Raw genomic sequence first — 22,645 nt, 5'->3', positions numbered from 1 at the left:
GCGGGCTTTGACAAAGTGTAAGCTGCATACTCTCTATGAATTTGGAAATGCAAGCTGGAGAACAGTCTCAGCGTTGTTAGCATAGTTAGATAAGGTGTCTGACTGAGCCAGAGGAGTGCTCTCTCCAGCCTCATAGTGCTTCCTCTGTGGCTGCCCCCCACTCAGTGAGTTGGCCCCGCCCGCCCCTTTCATCAGAGGCCGACACAATGCCAGCACTTCCCCAGGTGATCCCATCGCCACTGTTGGGAAACAGTGTCAGTGGTTATGACTGAGTTTTCACTGGGTAACCAGTTGCGTTGTAGAGTTGACCTGTTTCCCTGGGCCGTTCCTGAACACTGGTTCGTTCGATTACGCCCCTATTTCAGGCTGGTGAAACCCTCCAGGCCAGGCTTCCACCCCTGAAATAGACTAAACATCTTAGTCATCTTCTGTGTTCATTAATACATAAATCCCAAGGAATGTTGTTTTTCATAATATTATCCCCGTAGTTCTGGAATCTGTTTCATAAAATACTTTTCAAGTTACTTACGTCGTTATAGGACCTTACTTTTTAAGAGTAAGTGAGTAAATATTTGAGATGGGCTCCACCAGATTCTGTGCCACAATCTTTGCTTACATCAAAATAAATTGTCCTTGGGGGGAAAAGTGCTTTCATTGCTTAACCGAATTTGACTTCTAGCGCCACTGGGGAAAGAAAGGCAGGCTGACTAGTTTATAAATCACTAAGAAAATCAAAATGATGTCACTACCACTCTTTAGCTAGGGAAAAGAGAAAACCTTGGACATTTTCCAAGAGAGGGCTCTTCGATTTAGGATATTGTGGCAGGAAAGAGAGAGAGAGAGTAAAAGTGGGGAAAGAGAGAGGGGGTTGCCTGGGAAGAATAATGAAGCAGGAGCATGGCAGTGAGGGGGAGGAAAACCTAAGGGCGTGGGAGAACCTGGCTGGAGGCACAGAGCTCAGCCCTCATCTGCTGAGGTGCCCTGTCCCCTCTCTGAGCTGCCCTTGGGAGAAGTGGGCATTGCAGGTCGCTTTACTGTTATCTCGTGCACCGGAGTCAGCCCCTGTGGGGTCATGGAGAAGAACGGGGTCCTGCGGCAGCTGAGAATAGATGTTAGCAGTAGAAACAGACCAGAGCAGGGAGCGACCCACTGCCAGGGGAGAGGGTGATCTGCCCCCCAACGCAGACTGTCGTGCCCCCAAATAGTGCCCCGGGCCAGTCCGGGAACTGGCTCCTGTCTTCTCAGTCCCTGATGCCTGCTCTCCCACAGTCTGGCCCAGGCCTGCTGGGTCTCTCAAACTGATGGCCTGCCAGACATTTGGATGGCCTGAACCCCCGTAAAAACGTGGCCGAGCTTAGGGGCCCCAGGGGCGCTCTCTGCGGAGTTCAGCAGACGCTGGTTTCACAGCACTCCTGAGAGATGCGCAGCGCTGTTCCCATCTTGCCGGATGAGGAAACAGAACCAAGTGTTTGCCCCGTGACAAACTGGGAGCTCCCAAGTTTCCTGTCCCTGAGGTTGAGCTTCGGACATGGGTCCGTTACAGTTATGTAATTAATGAAATATTTTGAAGTATGATTTTGAACTTGAAATAGGAAAGAGAGAGGGAATGTATGGACGCAGATAAAACAAAGTCACATTTGCACATTTTTGAAGAGTGGCTCCCCCAGTGAGAGCACTGTGCGGTAACCTGTCTGTTCCTGGTTAACGGACACAGCGATGGCCCATAGCATTGTGCTCTATAATAGATTTACACTGAAACGGCCACATTGTGATCTGTAGCCTCCTCTCCTACGGAGTAGGTGCTTTCCTTGTACCCGGGCAGATTTCTAGGATCTTTTCCAGTTTTTCTAAAGCGATGCACCATTTTCTCACGTACGTTAATTGTTAGCAGTTGTGCGTACCGCTGCTTGGGGGAAAGGACCACGAAGCCTTTCGCGTTGATTTAATTGTTGGCGTGGTGTGCGGCCATTTTTCACTCCAGCAGCGACCACCTAAGCTGACTCTTGCCTCTTATGTGTTTCCCCCGCAGTGATATCGAGATTTCAAGAGCACAGACGCCAAAAGCTGTGGATGTCCTTGCCAAGGAGATAGGATTGCTTGCAGATGAAATTGAAATCTATGGCAAAAGCAAAGCCAAAGTCTGCTTGTCCCTGCTGGAAAGGCTAAAGGATCAAGCAGATGGAAAATACGTCTTAGTTGCTGGGTAAGACGACTTTACCACTCTTTTACTAAGATGACCTGTTTACCAAACTCTCTTCCCCATGTACATCCATCGTCACACCCCTCACATCCATCCAGTTCTCGCCTTTGACATTATCTTGTCCATTTCACTTGGCATGCCTTCCTTTGACGAGCACTGAGTTTTTCCTTCCGGTGCAAAAGAAATTAGTCTCCACAAAATATAAAGTGTAACAAGTCGCTAATTCAGTACTTCATTTTTTTTGTTTCTCATATTGTGTTTTGATCACCCTTGCTCTCCACTTCGGATTTTTTCCTTTTTTTTTTCCAGGATAAAATAACAATTGGAAGTAAGATATTTTGTACTGAGCAGAGCATTTTTTTAAAATTTTCTTTATTGATTTCAGAGAGGAGGGGAAAGAAATATATCAATGATGAGAGAGAATCATTGACCAGCTGCCTCCTGAGGATTGAGCATGCAGGCCGGGCACGTGCCCTGACGGAATCAAACCGTGACCTTTGGGTTCATAAGCCTGATGCTCAACCACTGAGCCACACTGGCCGGGCTGAGCAGGGCATTTTTGTGTTCAACTTAGATTTTCCTATTCATGTCTTTACTATTTCTTATAGATGTATTTGAATTATAAAAACTCACTATTTGTCTTTCTTGCATGTCAGAATTAATGTTGGGCCATGCACAGTATTTATGAAAAGGAGCTTTTGCTTTTATTTTCCCTCTTAAAAAAAGAAATGCATTCCCTCGCTGAAAAATATGATAGAAAACAAAGGATTTCAAATATTTACTCAGTGTGACCTGAGGGAACATAGAGAGACCATATAAATTCCTCTGTTGTTTTAAATTTTCATTGCACGGGCTTGCTAATGATCTAGAGGCCAAAGCTGGAGGCACAAAAACCTCTTAACACTCAGAGATGTTTCTGATCATTGGACTTGACTCATAGTTAACTTTCTTTTCACATATTTAATTGCGGATGTTAGTGCTTTATTCCTTTTTCTGATTATAAAAATCATGCATACTCATTGTGAAAATATCCCAGAAAGTATAAACAAGAGAGTGAGACATCGCAGCTCCTAGCACCCAGAGGGAACAACTGTTAACATCTGAGACCATCTTGACACCGATAGTCACTCATAAATGAGGTCACTGACACTGCTCTTCTGGGGGTGGCGGAGTGTTCAACAGTGTGCTGTGCCCTGTCAGTCATTGCGGAGCCGCGTTATCGTTGTTCATGGCTACATACCATTGCACCCTTAATAGCCCAGATTCTTCAAGTGCTGGGAAGGGGGGGTCCCCGGCGGAGCGGGTGGTAGAAATGCCTGGGATGAGGGTGGGCTCCATTTTCCACATCTTCCCGGCACCGAGAAGCACTGCTGTGGCCCAGCCCCTGAGGGACCAGCATGTGTCTACTGCTCCAAGTACGGAGGGGGGAAAATGACCGGAGAACATCTTAGGGATGTCCCATCATTCATTTAGCCAATTCTCTATTGCTGGGCACTTAAATTGTGTCCCGTTTTTGGCCGTTATAAACTGCTAAAATCACCAACCTTGGGCATGCATATTTGTGCGTTTGTCCAATATCTCCTTAGGAGAGATCCCTAGAGGTGAATTCAGTGTTGCAAAACTACAAATAAATATGAAACTACCAAAAAATCAAGATAGCGTGCATCATGTCACCTCTCCAAGGGTATCCTGATTGCTTCATATCTCCTCCCTCCATCCCCTTCCCCCTTCTCACCCCTCCTTGTCTCCAGCTCCTGTTACTGTTTTGAAAGCGGAGTGGGCAGCCAGGGTCTGTCAGAGTCACTGTGGTTTTAAGGAATTCATATCTCGTTGCAGCATCTCAGGTGCCTGTGGCTTAAACCTCCTTCAGGCTGCCCGGCTCACTTATAGTTGGACTCCCCACCCTAATGGGGTTCTTTCCAAGCTAGGCCTCCCCCTGCCCCTTCCTCCCCAATGTCACCTAGCTGAACTGCAGGAGAGCTCCATGCCGAGGGATGCTGGTCTGTCTGCAGGCCCCTGGGGCCAGGCTGTGAAGGAGCCAGCTGCCTGGGGGGCTCCTGGGTTCCTGAGTTGTCATTGCACATCTAGTCGGTTTTGCTTTACGCTTTTAATGCTTGATGCAAGTTTGTTGATAGTGAATAAGCAAACGGGTGTGGAGAACTTCCAAATTCAGCGTCTTATCCACGGATTTGCTTTCCTTCTCCCAGGCCTTGGGTGATCTTGGTGGTGGGCTTGCTGGCTGTCTCCCCCCGTTTAGGGTAGGAGGACTTAAAGGAAATCGCAGAGGACGTGTCCTCAGTTCTACAAAGAAGGAAAGGTCTGCGGCATTTTCTCACGTGGAGTGGCCGTGGTTTATCTGCTGTGGGCGCCTGCATATTGGAAATGAAAACACAAGCGTAGACATGACCCTTCTTAGCCAGGAACACAGAATCGATATTTCTAAAGTGAAAGCTCTGCCGGTGTTGTTACCAGGTTCCCAACTGGAAGCCCTTCTGCCAAAGCCTGGCCTCCGGCCACGCACCGGAGCATGGCCAGGGGCCTGGCCGGCTGGGGTTACAGCCCCCGGGCCCGCCCCCAGGAGGACACTGCCCTGCGCCGTCTCTGTGTCTTCCTTGTGTGCAGTTGAGCTGAGGAAGCCAGGCTGCCGTGTTGTGGATAGGAACGGGAATTATACCTGGATTCGCAAGTACAGCTCTGACCCCAAGAGACGGGTGCTTTTTCTGACATTGTGGTATAAGTTCCCTGCTGAACAAAGGGCCCCCAGGAAGCAACAAAAATTAAACTGTTCCTTTCAGCCGCGTTGGGAATGAACAAAAGCTGCCAGGGTGGGGTTTTGAGATAGAAGTGCATCTGTAGAGTGGCATGAAGGTGCTTGATAATATACACCCGCTGTGTTCTGTAGGAGGAACAGACCTCCCCTGTCAGCACAACAAATGATGCTGAAGTGAGTAAAACTGCCTTTGTTGTCTAATCATTTAATAGCCGGGTGCTTAAGATTAGTTTAAAGCATAGACATTTTACTTATAATCTAAAATGACTTCATTTGAAGTAAAAATCACCTCTATATTTTTACTTTTGATCAAGTTAGTGATGGGAAAGTGACATTATCAAACCATTGTACACTTCTTTAGAAGTATAATTTTTCCATTAAATGGAAACTTTTTCTGAAAGGCTTTTTTATTCTGAAAATAATTTTGGCTCATTGTATAAGAATTTAACGTAAAGAAGAGGAAAAAGAAGGAGAAAACAAAATTTCTCATTACCCAGAGTGTTAAAATTGGTTAGATTTCCTCCCAGGGTTTTGTCCATGCATTCGTCCTTTTTACACATTGAGATCATGCCGTAAATACCACTTCATGTCCTGCCTCTTTGTCTGAATACTGTAACATAAAGCTTTTCCCATGCTTTAGAGTTCAAACGCCCACGTAATGTTTAAATAAACTTAAAAAATAACAATATATTTGTTATTATACATTTCAGTTTATGTGTAAATGCGATTTCAATATATCAACAGCAGGATAACTATAAAACAGTGGATTAACATTTTTTTCTACTAGTAATAACCCAAATGCAGGACAGATTAATTCGCTTTAAAAAGCTATTCTTCAAACTTTAGAATTTCTTACTCTGTCAGAATCATCTGTATTTCATCAGCTACACATCGCATGGTATTTACACCTACACATCACTTTATTTGCTTTGCCTGACAAAATGAAAAGTATTGGGAATTGTTCAGGGAAATATGCCAAAAGAATCTTAGGGGCTCTTGAGTTTTACATATTTTCCCAGTTACACTAATGAAAAGGAATTTGTTTGAGAACTTGACTCGGAGTGCAGCTGTAGGGCATTGGATATGTGTGCAGGAGCAGTCTCCATTGGCCCTTTACTGATTTCTGTGCAGAAGTTTCTAGAACTTCTCTGAATTGCTTGGACAGAGCAGTTAAAAGAGAAACCCAAATCGGTCTGTGAAGAGACTGAGTTTCACATTAAAAAAAAAGTTAAAATCTTTTACATCACTTTTTTTTTTCTGTAGAGTGCCAAATACCTGATTGGATTTTTTTCTTTTCTTTTTCCTTTTTTTTTTCTTTTTCTTTTTCTATTTCAACTCCTTATTTTAGTCTGTGTAAAAATAACCTTTATTGGCTTTTCTGAGATGATGCTTTTCTGCCTTGGATAAGGATTTAAATATCTGTGAGTCTTCCTTTTATTTGCGTTATTTGCGCAATAAAACTAAGGTATTTAGAAGAAACCACGACAGGACCTTTGAACTCTTTACCTCAGTCACAGGCAATGAAACAGCCCAATGGTCCGTGGAGTGTATCGTTAGGTAGTAAAAGGCTTGTAGAAACCCTTCCCCGTCGGGAGGATGCCTGGGATGAGTGATATATATTCGCATGCTGTTTGAGCATATAGTTGGCAATTTGTGGGTAGATCCATGGCTAATGGCAATAATGCTGTTTAACAAGATTCTAGAGTTTGAGACCAGTTCAAAGTTTTACCACTGCATAAGCCATGTCTTTGATCTTTGAGTAAGTGGTAAACTTCTTTCAGATCATGTCCAAGTTGGCACCGAGCACTTCAATAAATTTTTACTCTTGTTAACAGCAAACATTTATCTCAGAAAAAGCGTTGAACTTCCTTCGTCTACCGTTTTGTGCTCATCTGCACCTTACACAGGTGACTGGAATGCGATGAGAATGGGCGTAATCCCTCCCCTGAGCAAGCTCATGGCCTGGCAAGCGAGACAGACATGTCAGGAAGCGTATAAAAATGCCCTCTGGAGAGTTCTAGAATAAACACATACTAAATGGTGTGGGGTATTAGAGGGAGCGGACCAGTCAGCTGGGGGAATTGAGGAAAATACTGAACGAAAAATCACAGTTCTGTCTCCATAAACCCTTAGCTCCTATAGAGAAAGAAAGTAGATTGACATGGTATTGTTTTCTATGTCAACCTGACAACTTGGAATCTGAGCTAAGGACATGGGGACAATAGTTAAACCACATTTTGATGCCATATGCAGCAGTGAGGTGACATAGTTTTATTGTAGCTCTCCTTTTATTGCCCCCAATAAATACTTCCTACTTTCCGATTCTCCTGACTTGTAATCGTTGGCAGAAAGCTAAGCAGTCCTGTGTTTCTAATTAAGAGTTGGATGGAGAGCTGGAGTTTGGAGGAGGTCATCTCTGGGCGGGTCTGCTCTTGGCTGTCTCCAGCAGCTCTGTTAGCATATCCTTGGAACGGAAAATGTAATCCTTCGTGTGAAGTTTAAGTAAACCACCGATCCCTTTGCAAACAGTAAGTGCTCAGTTAAACAGAAAGTTCACTCAGAGCATAAACACCTTCCTGACTTTGAGTCTCCATGTCGACCAGGTCTCATGTGGCGGGGAGAGTCTGAGGGGGACTTCACCAGGCTCCTCTCAGGTTGGCTCACCCGCTCCCTGCCAGCGACCTCCTTGATGGTAAATCCAGTGACCTGCTTCTCGTCCTCACTGGGCTTCAGACCTCTTCAAACTCGACACTGCCTTGGTTTCTTTCCAAGACTCCCTGTTGCTCCCTGCTGCTCCTCAGGGTTTCTTCCACTGCTCCTCCTTAGCTTCCTTTCGCTCTCTCTTCTGACTATTCCTTAGGAGAAAAAACCTTCTTAACAATTTTGTTTTTATCTTTTTTCTTACTCTGTTCACACTTACTGACTGATCTTACCCATTCCTATCCATAAAAGTAACCATGTGATAATCAGCCTGTGTAGCTTGGTGGTTGAGCGTTGACCTCTGAACCAGGAGGTCATGGTTCGATTCCCAGTCAGGGCACATGCCCGAGTTGTGGGCTCGATCCCCGGTGTGGGGCATGAAGGAGGCAGCCCATCAATGATTCTCTCTCATCATTGGTGTTTCTGTCTCTCCCTCTCCCTTTCTTTCTGAAATCAATAAAAATACATTTTAAAAAAAAAATAATAACCTTGTGAGGTAAGAATATTTGACTGGGTTTGATTTCCAGTTCTAATTGTGTGACCTTGGGCAAGTTCCTTAAATGCCTTGTGCCTCCATTTCCTCATTTTTCAAATGGGACTAAAAATGATGAACCCAATGACTATAACACAGAGCCTAGCATATTAACCACCCCAAACCCACCCTCCATTGTGTCTGGCTGTACTTAGTCATTTGTCAGGTCTCAGTTTAGATATTACTTCCTCCAGGAAACCTATCCTGATGTTCCAAATCTAGTTAGATCCTCCTTCCGTGGGCTCTCATAATGCAATTTAACTGCTCTATTTCCCATTCATTGTAATTGCTGATTTATCTGTCCATGTGTCTCATTCATCATGAGCTCTGTGAGGGCAGTGATGGAACCCAGCTTGGACATCAGTGTATCCCCAGGGACTAGGAGCCTGGCACATAGTAGTACCTAATACATAGTTGCTGAATGAATGGCTGATTGCATGGCTCTGGTGGTCTGAGATCGTTGGGGATGATGTCTCTAAGGGTATTCCTTCTTCGTGGTCACATCACTAGATTTTGCAAGTCAGAAAACCCGGTCATCAGTTTTGTTGTGGTCGAGTATCCTAGGCAGCCTGACTCACACCATCTGACTCATAGAAGACAATATTGCAAGTCCAAATGACAGTTTTAAAAACTTGTCACAATAGTTAGAATAGGCTAAGGAACACGTTTATGGAGCCTCCCATGGGAATGTGATGCACGCCTGTCCTATCACGTAATACTGTGATGTTTGTATGAACGTGTGATGTGCTGTTTGGTGTCGGGTGTTGTACGCTCCCCAGGGCACAGGTGGTCTTAGCGCACCGAGGAGCTTTGGACTTACTCTTCTTAACTATTTGAGGGGCTGTTGTAGGGGAGGGATGGGGCTCCGTGTGTCTGACTCCAGGAGAGAGGAGGCACCTCGAAGCAGACATCTCTTCCCGAGGGCACAGAACTTCCTCACTGTGAAAGCTGTCAGTCCAGAAGTGATGAGCCGCCCTAGGACAATGAGCGCCCATTGCCGCTTGTTTTCAGACTCGGTGGGGACAACCCTGGGCACTGATTTCTAAGAAGGGGGGATGAGTGGGAACATAGGATCCCTTCTAATCCAGGGGGTTAAGCCATGCCCCACTCACTCACGGACCACTGAGGTAGCCCCTGTGCCCACATCATGTCCCCAGTCAATGGCCCTGGAAGAACAAATGCCAAGTTACCCATCAGCAAGAAGCGACATGAGCTTAATTTTTGAAACCATTTGATGTAGGTTCTATGTGGCTTCTTGAAGTTGATGTTAGAAGCACCACTGCCAAATAGCTTCTTTTTTTTTTTTTTTTTGGGTCTCTTGGTAAAGTTGTGTCTGTATCTTGACTAACTTAAGCATGGCCTGTGTGGCGTGGGTAGACCATAATGGTTCAAGAAAACGGAGTAAGTGACTTTAGAATGGTATGTTCTCTCCTCTGATTTGGCCTTGGTACCTTAAGTTTATTTTATAGGAAGTCTAGGAAATATTATTAAATTTCACTACTATTTTTCTCCCCCTCCCAAATCAGGATCACGCCCACCCCTCTTGGAGAAGGGAAAAGCACAGTTACCATCGGGCTTGTGCAGGCACTGACCGCACACTTGAACATCAACTCCTTTGCCTGTCTAAGGCAGCCTTCGCAAGGGCCAACTTTCGGCGTTAAAGGTACTTGATTTAAACAACTAGCGTATTTTTCAGAGCAAAATTGGGGGTAGGAATTTTCTTAAAGAAAAGTCTAAAAAGACAATCAACAACAGATGTGGAGTTAAAACTTACCAGAGGAACTAGTGCGTTTTTTCCCTACATGCACCCCCTCCTCCATGCTCTGTAGGTGGAGGTCGCCCCGAGTTGGTCCTGCAGAGGGCGCTGTAGTGGGGGGGTTAGTGGCGCCCCCAGCCCAAGAAGCTGACCCCCTTGGTTTCCGTGGACAGTGGTCAGGCTCTTGCTCAGGAGTCCAACCTTCAGTGGAAGTCTTCTGTTTCACCAGAAACTTCTTTGCCAAGTGACTTTGAAATTCTGCTATTTATATTGGTGTTGTATCATCCGACCATGGCGAAAGGTCTTTCCATCCATGCAGCTAGAGACCCTTCCCGTGGGAGCCCAAGCCTCACCCTTTTCGGAGTTGCTGTGTGGGGCCTGAGCAGCTCTGGAGCTGGCTGTGTACGGAGATGTGATGGAATTCCTCTTTGGCCGTGGTTGGGCTGATATTTGGCACCATCCCATTCACTACTTTTTCTTCACTGATTTATCATGAAATTGTTCTCCAGCTCACTTTACAATAGCATCTATTGCTTTAATTACCGTTTGTTCTTGGCGCTTTGTCATTTTTAGCAGTATTATATTTATATTACTCTTGTAAATATTAATAACTAGTAATTCATTAAGTTCTGATAACTCATAGAATGTCATGCAGTGGAATGAACACTACACTTGGAGCAAGAAGGCCGAGATTTTATTCATGGCTGCCTCTTACCACTGTGTGACCTTCAGCCAGTTATAACCTCTCTGAGCTGTGGCTGTAGAAGTGTAAAAAGTCATAAGCTAGGCTTACCAGGTTATTGTGAGGGCCAAATGAGACAGTATAGAAAAAACAGGATAAACTATAAAATGGTATGGACATGGAAGGTATCATTATCATTTTAGGAAAAATTAGTCTTTTTAATGTAACGGCTTTACAATTTTCAGGGATAAAGAGCATGGCAGATCTTATATATTATCATCTAAGATAAATTAAGTTTATAATGTGTTAGTCTGAGTTTATCAGACGGATTTTTTTAGCCAAGTTTTTTGATACTTCAGTGCATGTGCAACTTAAATGAAGCATAGCCCCAAAGATATAATAAATTAAGAAAACCGCATGTTTGCTGCAATAACATTCGCAATATTATTTTTACCCTTTTTTAAAATGAGGAAAACGAAAGTCTTAAATTGCAGAGTTGGACATGGTGTGAGCTTCCCCCCACCCCCACCCCCCACCCCCGGTCCTACGTTGATAAATGGTTCATGTTTCCCACTGGCTGTTATTTCATCTTGGGGGTACGTGACTCCCCGTTGGGTGTGAGGAGCCGTGTCCCTGGGGCTCTGTTCATCTGTGTAGCTGCCCTTGGTGACTCCTTTTAAACGGTGCCCGCTCTGTTGTTTAGGAGGCGCTGCAGGTGGCGGGTATGCCCAGGTCATCCCCATGGAGGAGGTAAGATCTCAAAGGGACACATGTCGTGTGCCACTTTTTTTCTGTGCTCCCATAAACACAGGCCCACAGTCCTCAACTCCAGCATCCTGAAGGCCCTGAAAACCAAAACCCAGCCTTGATTGTTATGGTCTGTTTATGGATTTTGTCTGTGCAGTTGGTATAAACCTTCTTATATTTTGCTGTAGAAATATTGTTTTTGATGAACCGATGTTGACCGACACCCTGCTTGGGGTGTTTTTTAAGTAAGTTATCCGTACATCACATCACCTCTCTCTAAATTCCAAAAAGTTCTGAATCCCCAAACCCTCCTGGCCTCAGGTTCTGGATGAGAGGAAGCAGGCCTGTGTTGCCTACAAGCTAAGGTATAAACTATTATGGCATGTTCTCAATACTTCACATTATAAATATTATAAAATATTTGCACATATTTAATTTTTCATATTTTTAGTGACCATATATTTTGTTACAAAATCAGACTTTAAATACAAAATATAAAGTTAACCTTCCAAGAAATGAAAGAAACTTAAAACAGAACACCACTTTTTCAAATAAATTAACTTATTTTTTTAGCCCAAAGTTGCTTTGTTTCTGAAGTAACTGGTAGTGTTTTTCGGGTGGCACTTCCACCCTTTCAAGCAGCAATGTGGTGAGACCACCAAGTCCTTTAACCCCATAACCGCACTGCTGGAAACATTGGTTATTAGCAATTGATTATTTAAAAAAAAAACAAAAAACTATTTGCATGTATTTTTGGAAGCCAGAGACTGCATAGTTTTGGTACTTTTCTCAATTATACAGCCCCTATAAATTGTAACTGTACATAAACAACGTTATTACATAATAATGAGGTGTTTTTTTAAAGCAGGTAGCAAATTATAAGTATGCCAATTGTATACATATGACTGTGTATGCACATAAGACTAGAAGGAAATAGCAGAATTAATAGAGTTGTGAGAATGATATATTTTTTCTGTTTCTCAGACTTTGTGTCATATTTCCTGTTATTCTGTTGTTGCTGTTTATTTCATGCCCTGCCTCCTTCTAAAGTATATTTGTTACGATTGTCATTTTCTAACACACAAAACAATGCCTAAAAATGAAAATAAGGAAAACAGAATAAGGAAACCAATCACTAAGATACCAGAACCCTTCACTTTTATCATGAGAAAGAAAGAATTTGGGGCAGAAAGTCTGTTCAGGAGTTCTTTATTGTCAAGTGGCAAATGCTGACATTGATTTTCTGATTTAGGCTGTTTTATGGGCTCAGCTTATGGTAAGGATATGTAATTAGCATAATGTTTTATTTATTCAGAAAGTCCTTGAATACTGCCATGGTTGTTTAAAACAAGTAGAAAGATGTTTTCATTTCATGTGTAGTTCAACCTTCACTTGACCGGGGATATCCACGCCATCACTGCCGCCAATAACTTGCTGGCTGCTGCCATCGACGCAAGGATTTTTCATGAAAACACTCAAACTGACAAGGTGAGAAAGGTTTCTCGTTGGCTGTTTGGGGCATCTTGTCCTAGGACTCCTGGATTCTTAAGAAGTTATAAGCTCTCTGAAATTGTCCAAATTTTGTGAATTTATACATGTTCTTATTTCCGGGGGATAGGTTCTATACTTTGGTCAGATTCTCAAGTGAGTTTATAACCACTGCTAAGTTGTTGGGAGGGTTATGTCGGTTGTACTTTTTAAGCCAAATATTCTTTGAGACAAGCCTGTAGTTTTCAAGGTGGTTGGTGTGCCACTTCCCTTCATTCTGTCCATAGGTCTAATCTCTATACTAAGGGGGTTGGAGTGATAGCTTTTTAAGACTAATGTTACATGCAGCTGTTCTAGATGTGCTATTATAAAGGTCAGACCCCCTTCTCTGGCCTGTGTGGCTCAGTGATTGAGCTTTGTCCGATGAACCAAGAGGTCACAGGATCAGTTCCTGATCAGGGCACATACCAGGGTTGTGGGCTCGATCCCCAGTAGAAGACATGCAGGAGACAGCCAATCGATGTTTCTCTCTCCCTCTCCCTTCCTCTCACTCTAAAATGAATTAAAAAGGGAAAATAATTTTTAAAAAGGTCACACCCTCTTGATGGGCTTCAGGTGCATGCAGTCTGAGAGGTAAACCATACATCTGGAAGCGACAGGGCACCAGGTGCTAATTCCTCGTAGACACGGACATGGGTAAAAGTAGGCGTTTCTGGCACTTTTATAGGGGTCCCTACTACCTCCAGTTAAAGTAACTTTCTAGTGAGTTATTGAAACCAAACTCAGATAAATATTAATTTGATAGTTATAAGGCTGTAGTTGAAGAAACATCTATTTATGCAAACTCTTTGCAATGTGCATTATGTCAGATCGAGGCAGATTTATGAAAATGACAGAGCTTAAGGCTACATCGCTTATCATAGCCAAGAATTTTAATAGGGCCTATAATCTAAACAGTTTGGTTATGAATGTAATGAACTTTGTTGTATCCTGTGCCTTGTCCAAGTTCATGGTTGGCCCTTAAACTCCTGTGGCGTTTTGTTTTTGTTTTGTGTTCTTAGTCTCTGTACAGTCGCCTGGTTCCTTCAGTGAATGGTGTCCGAGAGTTTTCCAACATTCAGCTTGCTCGGCTGAAGGTAAGTTTCCAGTGAGTGGTTCTTTAAAAGGAAAATATCCTAGAGGAAGCAGAAGAACGGTCAGAGCCAGAAAGTTTGAACCTGGTTTGGATTTGGTTTTGAGCCACTCTTTGGGGTATTAAACGCTACAGAGAGCACAGAACTGGAAGCCTGGGACCTGCATCCCACACCAAACAGCAGGGCGGACAAATTGGGGCTCAGGTTCTGCCTCGATGAATGAGAGGCCTGCTCTGCTGGCCTGGAGTGCCCGAGTCAGCAAGCACGAGAATCTGCAAGAGCCCTTTTCTCTTGTGAAATGTCTTTAATTTCTAGGGAACGAGACACAGCCTTTTAAAATTCATCTATTTCAGTTTCTGTTGTAGCGAAATACTAGGCAGTCTTTTTTTTTCTGTATTTATTTTGTTGTTGTTTTTTTACTTGTCAATTACAGTTGACATGATACTAAGCAATCTTAATTCTTGTTACTATTTTCTAGGGTTCTTTGCTGCTTGTCCTACTAATCACATTCATTTCCCCTTGCTCTTTTTCAGACCCTAGACCAGTGATGGCGAACCTTTTGAGCTCGGCGTGTCAGCATTTTGAAAAACCCTAACTTAACTCTGGTGCCGTGTCACATATAGAAATGTTTTGATATTTGCAACCATAGTAAAACAAAGACTTATATTTTTGATATTTATTTTATATATTTAAATGCCATTTAACAAAGAAAAATCAACCAAAAAAATGAGTTCGCGTGTCAGAGGTGTCATAGGTTCGCCATCACTGCCCTAGACACTACCTTTGATGGTATAATTTTTAGCCACTGCCTGGTAATAATTGGTTTTTAAAGTTCACTCCTTTGCTTCTTACCACATTGGGTTTGCTGAGAATAACACACAACACCCCCCCCCCCCCCCCCCCCGCAGCTACAGCATAGATGGTCTGTGGTCCAGGTGCCTTCTCTACCCTTCTTCATTAAAAGCCACTGTCTCAGAATGCTTCCTTTGTAGGGACAGATGCATCAACAATTTCAATGGGTTCTTTCTCAGTGAATTAGAAATAACTAGTTTTGAAAACACAGACATTGAGTTTACTTGAATTATTGGTATTTGAATTGGAAAAGAAGAACAGATGAACTGGAGCATCAGCCATACAGCCAGCGGTTTATGTCCCTTCCGGGCACAGCAAGGTGACCAGGGAGAGGGGCCCAGAACCTCGGCCAAGACGGCGCGTGCCCTCTGGGTACTGCCAACTGCCTTACATTTTCAGATCTGCCATGTTAAAGGGTATATTACACATATCATTGCCTTCTGCTTACAGGAGATATTGGGTCTCAGGCGCTGATTTCTGTGAGTTGGCCTCGCCTACAGTTGACTCAGAGTTCCAGTTCAGATTTTACAAAGGCTTTCCTAGTCATGGAGAAAATAAAGGACCAAATAAGGGACCATTTGGTTACACCTTGCTTTCTGTTCCTTCTAATACATAGCGCACTTTTTGTTCTTGGTCATTAGAAACTGGGAATAAATAAGACGGATCCCAGCGCACTGACAGAAGAGGAAATGAGCAGATTCGCCCGTCTCAACATCGACCCCCCCACCATCACGTGGCAGAGAGGTGGGTGCTGATCGCCAGGTCGGGAGGCGGCCATATCCCAGCTGACACTCTCCAAGTCGGCTTCGCAAAGGCCCGGTCTTTCTTCTTCCCATTGTCCGCCCAGCTTGTGTTCTATAATTCCTCCATTTATTTAGAGTCCCATCCCCATCTCTCACCTCTGCCTCCTGTTGAGGAGGAAAGGCTGTGCCCCTTCAGCCAACTGCTCATCAGGGCTCAGTCACATCCACTCCCACGCCTTCCACGTGTCCAAGGAAAAATACTTCACTTTCTTCTTAATCTCTTACAGCCTGTTGTCCTATATTTTTTTAAAGTCTGTGTCTTACTCGCCCTCTCTATCCACAACATTAAGTTCTTCCTTTCATGTTCTTATACTCGAAGTAGCTCTTAAATCTGTATTTTCAGTTCTGAATTTTCTCTCTGAGTTTAGCGCATGCTTCCAGCCATTTATGGGAATACTCTGTAACACGTCAAGTGCAACACGGGGGCCTCCCCATGACCTCCGTCCTGGTCCCACCCTTCCCGTTCCCCTCTTAGCTGGGACACTTCCCCCTACCCCCGCACTGCCCTCTGTGAGGGTGGGACAGAGGGAAAGAGCATGACACGTGGGGTCAGGAGCCCCCACTGTGTGTCTCCCCCCGGCCACTAACTCACTGCATGACCCTGAGCAGGCCACATGCGTGTTCTGGGCCTCAGGCCTCTGGAGATGGCAGTGGAGATGATCACATACGCTTACGGGAACGCGGTGGTAGCACTGATGGCTGAGGCGATGCTGAGGGTTAGAAGATGGGCCTTGCGGTCCTTCCTGCATGGTTCATCTGAGACCTGCCCACCACGCTCCCCGTTTCCGCCCACCTCCATTTTTATCACGCGCCTGCTCTATTGCGGTTCCTTCATAGATAGTCTTGCTTTCTCTCCCATCCCCTAGTTCAGTGAGTCGGGGAACAAGAGGTGGGCACGGTGGGCAGGTCGGCTAGTGCCGTGTGCCTGAAAGGCAAGGTCAGCGTTTCATCCCCCAGGACCTCCCCATCCCCCCGTCAGTGTCAGGTTGTACATTTGGTCTACATTGTCAGTGTGGACAGCTTGTTATTTGAAGCCTCATGCATTATTAGTGAAATCTCAGCCCTTCTGGCATTATAGATTTGGTTTTCACTAAACCTAGTCTAGTTTTCACAATCAAAATGCAAATCGGTGCAATTCAAACAAGCCCATAAAAAAATGAGATTTGGTGCCTGTGCAACTCAGATGGACCTCACCCCCACACACACCCCTGACTCCTTTATTTTTTTATTGTGGTTAAATATGCCTGCCTCATTTTAACTATTCATTAGTGTGCCATTGGATACATCCACAAGGCTTACAGTGATTACACCATGACCACTCTCTATACCCAAAACATTTTTATCTTCTCCAACAAACACTCTGCACCCATTAAACAATAACTCCCCTTCTACCAGCCCCAGGTAACCACAATAATTAGATAGAATCATAATCATATAGTAATTGTCCTTCTAGCATATATTATCATGCCTGTTTTCAACGTCCATCCATGTTGTAGCATATATCAAAAGCCCATTCCTTTTTATGTCTGTATAATGTTCCATGTATGTGCATGTAACATTTTGCTTTTTCATTCATCTCTCAGACATTTGGTTGTTTTCACCTTTTGGCTGTTGTGAATGATGCTGTATGTACATGGGTGTGCACCTATCTGTTCAAGTTCCCGCCTTCTTTTCGGTTGGATATGTGTGTAGAGGTGGACCTGCTGGGTCACATGGTGGCTCAGTGATTAACGTTTTGCGAAACTTAATTGCCTTCCTCTTGTGACTCAGGTTTCAGCATAATAGGTCACCCCTTCAGAAATGCTTTTCCTAACTGCCTCGTCAAAGAATGATGCCTCGCCCAGCCTGTGTTGCTCAGTGGTTGAGCATCAACCTATGAGCCAGGAGATCACAGTTTGATTCTCAGTCAGGGCACATGCCCAGGTTGCAGACTCAGTCCCCAGTGTGGGGCGTGCAGGAGGCAGCCGATCGAAGATTATCTCTCATCATTGATGTTTCTCTCTCTCTCCCTCCCCTTTCCTCTCTGAAATCAATAAAAATACCTATTTTTTTAAAAATGATACCTCACCCCACTGGTCCCCTGACCAGCACCATCACCTCACCTTTATCTTCCCAGGGCACTTAGCACTGGCTGATACTTTCTTGTGTGTTAGATCCCTCCCTGTGTCTGCCCACTGGAGGGTCAGCTCCCAGGAAGCTGGGCCTCGTCTCCTGCCTCTACTGCTTCCCCAGCCCTCAGAACACGGCCAGACGCACACCCGGCAGCCAGTCCGTTCTTGACTGAATAATCTGTTCTCTTCTGTTTCAGTGTTGGATACCAATGACCGGTTCCTACGGAAAATAACGATCGGGCAGGCCAGCACAGAGAAGGGGTACTCCCGGCAGGTGGGTGGCCTGTTCTCCACGGGAGTGGCTCCGTTCTTAGTAGCCTTGGTTTACAGCGGCGTAGATGCCAGTTCTCTGCTGTTCTCTTCTCCTTCCTCTCCCTGCAGTGGCCGGGGGTCTCCCACCTTCTCTAGTGTCATTTCCAATCCTCAGCAGGACTCAGGGGTCGGGGGGCGGGAAGACTCCTGTGTTTTCTTCCGATCCTTTTCCTGTGCGGGTTTAGTTGTGTTTCTGGGATGTGCCGCTCAGGGTGTCCCTGGAATGTCAATCCGAACATATTTTATTGCAGACCCAACCCAGTTATTACTACAGCTGCATGACAACTAACATCTGAACACCTCAGGCACATTACTCAAATTTAAAATCTAAAGAAAAAAAAGCACCTTGGTATTTGGCCGAATAGCCCGAGGAATTTGTAAGGATAATGTTCTATTACTCAAATCCAGAGAATGTGGAAGATAAATTATGATGTCCACCTTCATTTTAATAGGCCTCCAGTGTGGGGCCATGGTGCTTGGGGAATATAAATTCATTCCATGAGTTTTTATCCAGGCACAATAGGCCTCTAAGGAATTTTTTTTTGGTAATAAACCTTATATTTTAGGACAGTTTTAGATTAATGACCTTTACATTGTTAATTTTTCTTAGTGAAAAAAAATCAGTTTTACTCTAGTATAAAGAAGAGATGATTTTGACATTAAAAAATTAAAATCTTTAGTATGAAAAAAATAATGTACAAAAGCATTACAAGACCAGTAACAAACTGGAAGAGAGTATTTGCAGTATATATAAAACAAAGGGTTGATGTGCCAAACACAGAAAGAACTTCGACAAAGTCGTACTCAGATATTGCTCTCATGAAGGCCTTTCCTGTCACCTTCTTTAACACTGTTATAGCCGCCTGTCCCCAAGCTCCCTCTGTCCCTTTCTTGCTGTCCTGACTTAGCGTGTTTATCTTCTGTCCCCTTATTAAAATGTGAGTTTCCTCAGGGCGGGGGTTTCTGTCGCTTGTAACTGCTGTATTCTCAGCGTACAGAACCTGGTACGCTGGTTACATGGTAGGAGTAGATATTCGGTAAATATTTGCCAAGTAAGATATTAGAATAAAAAGACAGTTTATAAAGACAGAAATAAAATGCCAATAAGTAATCATGAAACTGCAAATTAAAAAACAGTGCAGTATTATTTACCTATGAGCTTATCAAAGCATAACCCATTGGAGACTTTTTACAGGGTTAGTGGGTATATAAATTGGTGAAGCCTCTTCAAAGACAGTTTGTTAGTATTAAGTTTTGAAATTAGCCAACAGTTTCAACTCCAGGACTATAAATGTTAAAGAAAAAGGAGGATGTAGGGAATATTTTCATATGTGCACAAAACATCTTTGTATAAGGATATTAATTGCAGCATTTTTTGTAATGGAGGCAATTTTAAACAATCCAAACGTTTATGAGTAGGAGTGGTTACGTATCTTTGGTGCTTGCTTCTATACAGATAATGTGGCAGTTGAAAATGATAAAGTATATATAGAGGGAGAGACATGGGGCTCTCATATCATTGTGAAATGGAAAGGTTAAAAAAAAACTAAAAAATTTTTTGAAGTGAAATACACAATGTAATCACCTTTCTGTTCAGAAGAGGCCAGCATACATGATCGTATATGTATATAAGCACATAAAATGGAAGCTGGTAAGATGTATACCAGCTTCTGACCTAGTTGTATCGAGAAAGAGGCATGGGAAAAAAGCGGGTAGTAAGGAAGGTCTTTCACATTTTCTCTGCATGTTTCTGTGCTGTGGCTGGGCATTGTCACAGTATAAAATAGGAGAGATTAATAATGGCTATGATTTGAATGCCTTGTATTGATAGGCTCATTATATTCAGGCGCACATTCAGTTTGTACATCTGGTTTACAAATGAGATTTGTTATATCTTGTAGTGTTTTATGTATTCGTGTTTTTAAGTAAAAAGGGATTATATTTAAAAACTTCAGCTGCTTCTTTTAGACCATAAGACCCTGTTAAGGACATCTTTTTATGTCATAAAGGGAGATCTATGTGATCACTTTTTAATGGCTGTAGAATATCTCGACTTGTAGATGTGTCATCCTGGATTAAGCAGTTCCCTGTAATGGACACCTAGGGTGTTTGCAGTGCTGAGCTAGCATCAATAAGCTGATATCCTCAAAGGTAACATACACACAGATTTATGTGGATTCTTAGAGATGGTATCCTTAGGACAGGTTCCCGGGCCCCTAATTGCAGAGTCAAAGAGGGCACAGATTTCAAATGTGGATGCGTAATGATTTCCATGTTACCTTCCAGAAAGGCCATGTGGATTCGCATCCTTGCCAACATTGCTTAATGTCCTTTGTTTAACTGCCACGATATTTTCAATTTAATTTAAAAAGGTCCGCCACTGTGGCTATAGAGGCTTATGGCGTACAAATGGTTAAATTTGTGATAAACAATAACAATTACACTTACACCTTTATATGATTTAAAATGTTTTATTTGCAAAACAAAAAATGCGTAGTCCTCTGCATCATTCAGTCAATAAAATAAATAACGATGAAATATACATCCATCCAATTCATTTCATTTTTTATATTGCTCAAGATATAAAAATTTGAAATTGTAATAATTACAAATGAAGAACTTGTACATGTGTTATAAATTCCACTTACTATGCAGGTAATATCTTAAGAGTATTTCTAGTCTCATGTTTTGATTAGTAAGTTTTAATATTTTTAGTCACTTTTTTATATGCACTCTTTATAATGGAATGGTGGCATAGAGAATCCTAACTATCATGCTATGAAAAATCACTTACGTTCAGAATGGGTTATGTGGAGAATGTAATAATTGAATGTAGTTGCATTTGACTTTCACCTAATATTTTTTTCACTAAATCAGTAGCTAATGAAATGTCACTCAGGAAGTAGCCAGAAAGCTCCTTGGTTCCTTCATTTCCTTTCTTGTCAGTGACGGAAATGGACAATAAAACTTTTCCTAAGGGCACCCCGCGAGGGCATAGCCACTTTCTCTCTCTGTAAGCTGGACCGTGTCTGGTTCTCATGCCCCTTGGGAAGAGGGGAATTCAGCCGGAGCTTAATGAAGTGGGTTGTCCAGGGGCTGCCTGAGGAGGAGGAGGAAGTGGAGGAAGTGCATGTTCCCGCGTCTCCTCCGGCTCCTGCTGGGCTGTGCAGGCGGGAGGCACACCCCGGAGAGGCCGCAGGAAGTCCACACTCTCCAGCACTCAGTGCCGGGCACTTCCAGGGCTGATGTGGCCGCGCCCTGTGGACAGCTGGAGAGTGCTCCTGTGTCCTCTTTTGACATGGTGATCCCACAGTCAGGCTGTCCTCGCTGCGGGGCTGAGCTCAGACTCCGGGCAGCTGGCCTCAGGACCATCTCCTTTCACTGTCCGCTCCTCATCTCTTTCAAATGCCGCCCCCTCGGCCCCACAGTGAGTAACGACTCATAGACTCCGCAGGCTGTTCATTCATTCGCCATCGTGTGCTTATTGGGTCTCACACAGCTCTCCACGCTGGGGATTCGGGAGCGAACCCTCCCCAGAGGGTCCCTGCCTTGCTGGCACTTAGAGCCCAGTGCTGGAGACATGCATCAAACAGGTAATCACATGTGTAGTCATTAATTACACGTCTGAAACATGCTATAGGAGCAAATAGTGCATGAGCTGTTGTAATAGGGGCCCAGCCAGGCCGAGTCCTGCTCAGCAGAGCAGATGCAAGAAGCCTGCGGCCACCCTGGGAGTGCACCAAGCCCAGGACTGTGCGTGCTCTAGACGCTCAGAAAGCGTGTGCACTTGAGAATGGCCCTTCGAGGGTGATCCCCGGCCTGCGAGAACCTAATTGCTGAGCTACGGCTCCTGCGGACATGGCCCCGCAGCTGACCCGCACCTTTGCTCCTGTCATCTCAGGCACAGTTTGACATTGCGGTGGCCAGTGAGATCATGGCGGTGCTGGCCCTGACCGACAGCCTCAAGGACATGAAGGAGCGGCTGGGGAGGATGGTGGTGGCCAGTGACAGAAATGGGCAGCCCATCACAGCAGAAGATTTGGTGAGTGTGTCCATAGAGAGCTCGCTCTACCCGCTCTTTCTTGATTAGGAGGATGAAGGGGTCCTTTCTCTTATCCACATGCAGAATGGGAATTCAGAGAATTTCAGCACACGCATATTCCCCCTCAGACGCCCGTTTGTTTCACAGCTTTGTAATGTTCTCACGGGCTTTTAGAACGTGCTTGTAATTGGTTGCAACCAAAGCACATGACATTTATTTCATAAGCTTTTCCCAATTCTTGCCAGTCCTGACCTCTGATCTGCCTGGGGTGGGGTTCATCCTGCAGCCCAGCCCGTGACTTTTTTAAAAAGTGTGACCTCTGCCCGCTTTAAATTGAGGGCAAATCCCCTTTCAGAGGTATCAGACGGAAGTGGCTCCAGCGCACCCTGGCTTGTGTGATTCTGTGCCGTAGGTTTAGGTTTCACATCATAAGAGCAGGGCTCCCCCTTGCTCAGTGTCGCCCATCCAGCTCCTCTTCCAGTGGAATGATGCTGATTACAAAGCTTTGGGGGAATCC

At 44.2% G+C, this 22,645-nt stretch overlaps 1 protein-coding gene across 6 annotated transcripts in view; it reads left to right on the top strand.

Moving 5' to 3' along the window:
• MTHFD1L (methylenetetrahydrofolate dehydrogenase (NADP+ dependent) 1 like) overlaps window positions 1-22,645 on the top strand; it is a 162,006-nt gene that overhangs the window by 36,406 nt on the left and 102,955 nt on the right. For 4 of the 6 annotated variants that reach the window (XR_009453358.1, XM_059700019.1, XM_059700021.1 and 1 more), the window contains exons 11-18: window positions 2,030-2,203; window positions 9,729-9,865; window positions 11,344-11,390; window positions 12,768-12,875; window positions 13,937-14,011; window positions 15,502-15,604; window positions 17,972-18,048; window positions 21,988-22,128. Coding sequence is in view for 4 of the 6 variants with exons in the window: in XM_059700019.1 (XP_059556002.1) it covers window positions 2,030-2,203; window positions 9,729-9,865; window positions 11,344-11,390; window positions 12,768-12,875; window positions 13,937-14,011; window positions 15,502-15,604; window positions 17,972-18,048; window positions 21,988-22,128 (862 nt within the window). In the remaining 2 variants the exon portion in view is untranslated. Of the gene's footprint in view, window positions 1-2,029; window positions 2,204-9,728; window positions 9,866-11,343; window positions 11,391-11,451; window positions 11,496-12,767; window positions 12,876-13,936; window positions 14,018-15,501; window positions 15,605-17,971; window positions 18,049-21,987; window positions 22,129-22,645 lie in introns of those variants that run through there. The other 2 variants (XR_009453359.1, XM_059700022.1) reach the window with 2 other exon arrangements.

This window comes from Myotis daubentonii, chromosome 6 (genome assembly GCF_963259705.1).
Source record: "Myotis daubentonii chromosome 6, mMyoDau2.1, whole genome shotgun sequence".
Classification (NCBI taxonomy): domain Eukaryota; kingdom Metazoa; phylum Chordata; class Mammalia; order Chiroptera; family Vespertilionidae; genus Myotis; species Myotis daubentonii.
Note: the sequence above shows the minus strand (reverse complement) of the source record. Positions and strands in the feature narration are given on the sequence as shown.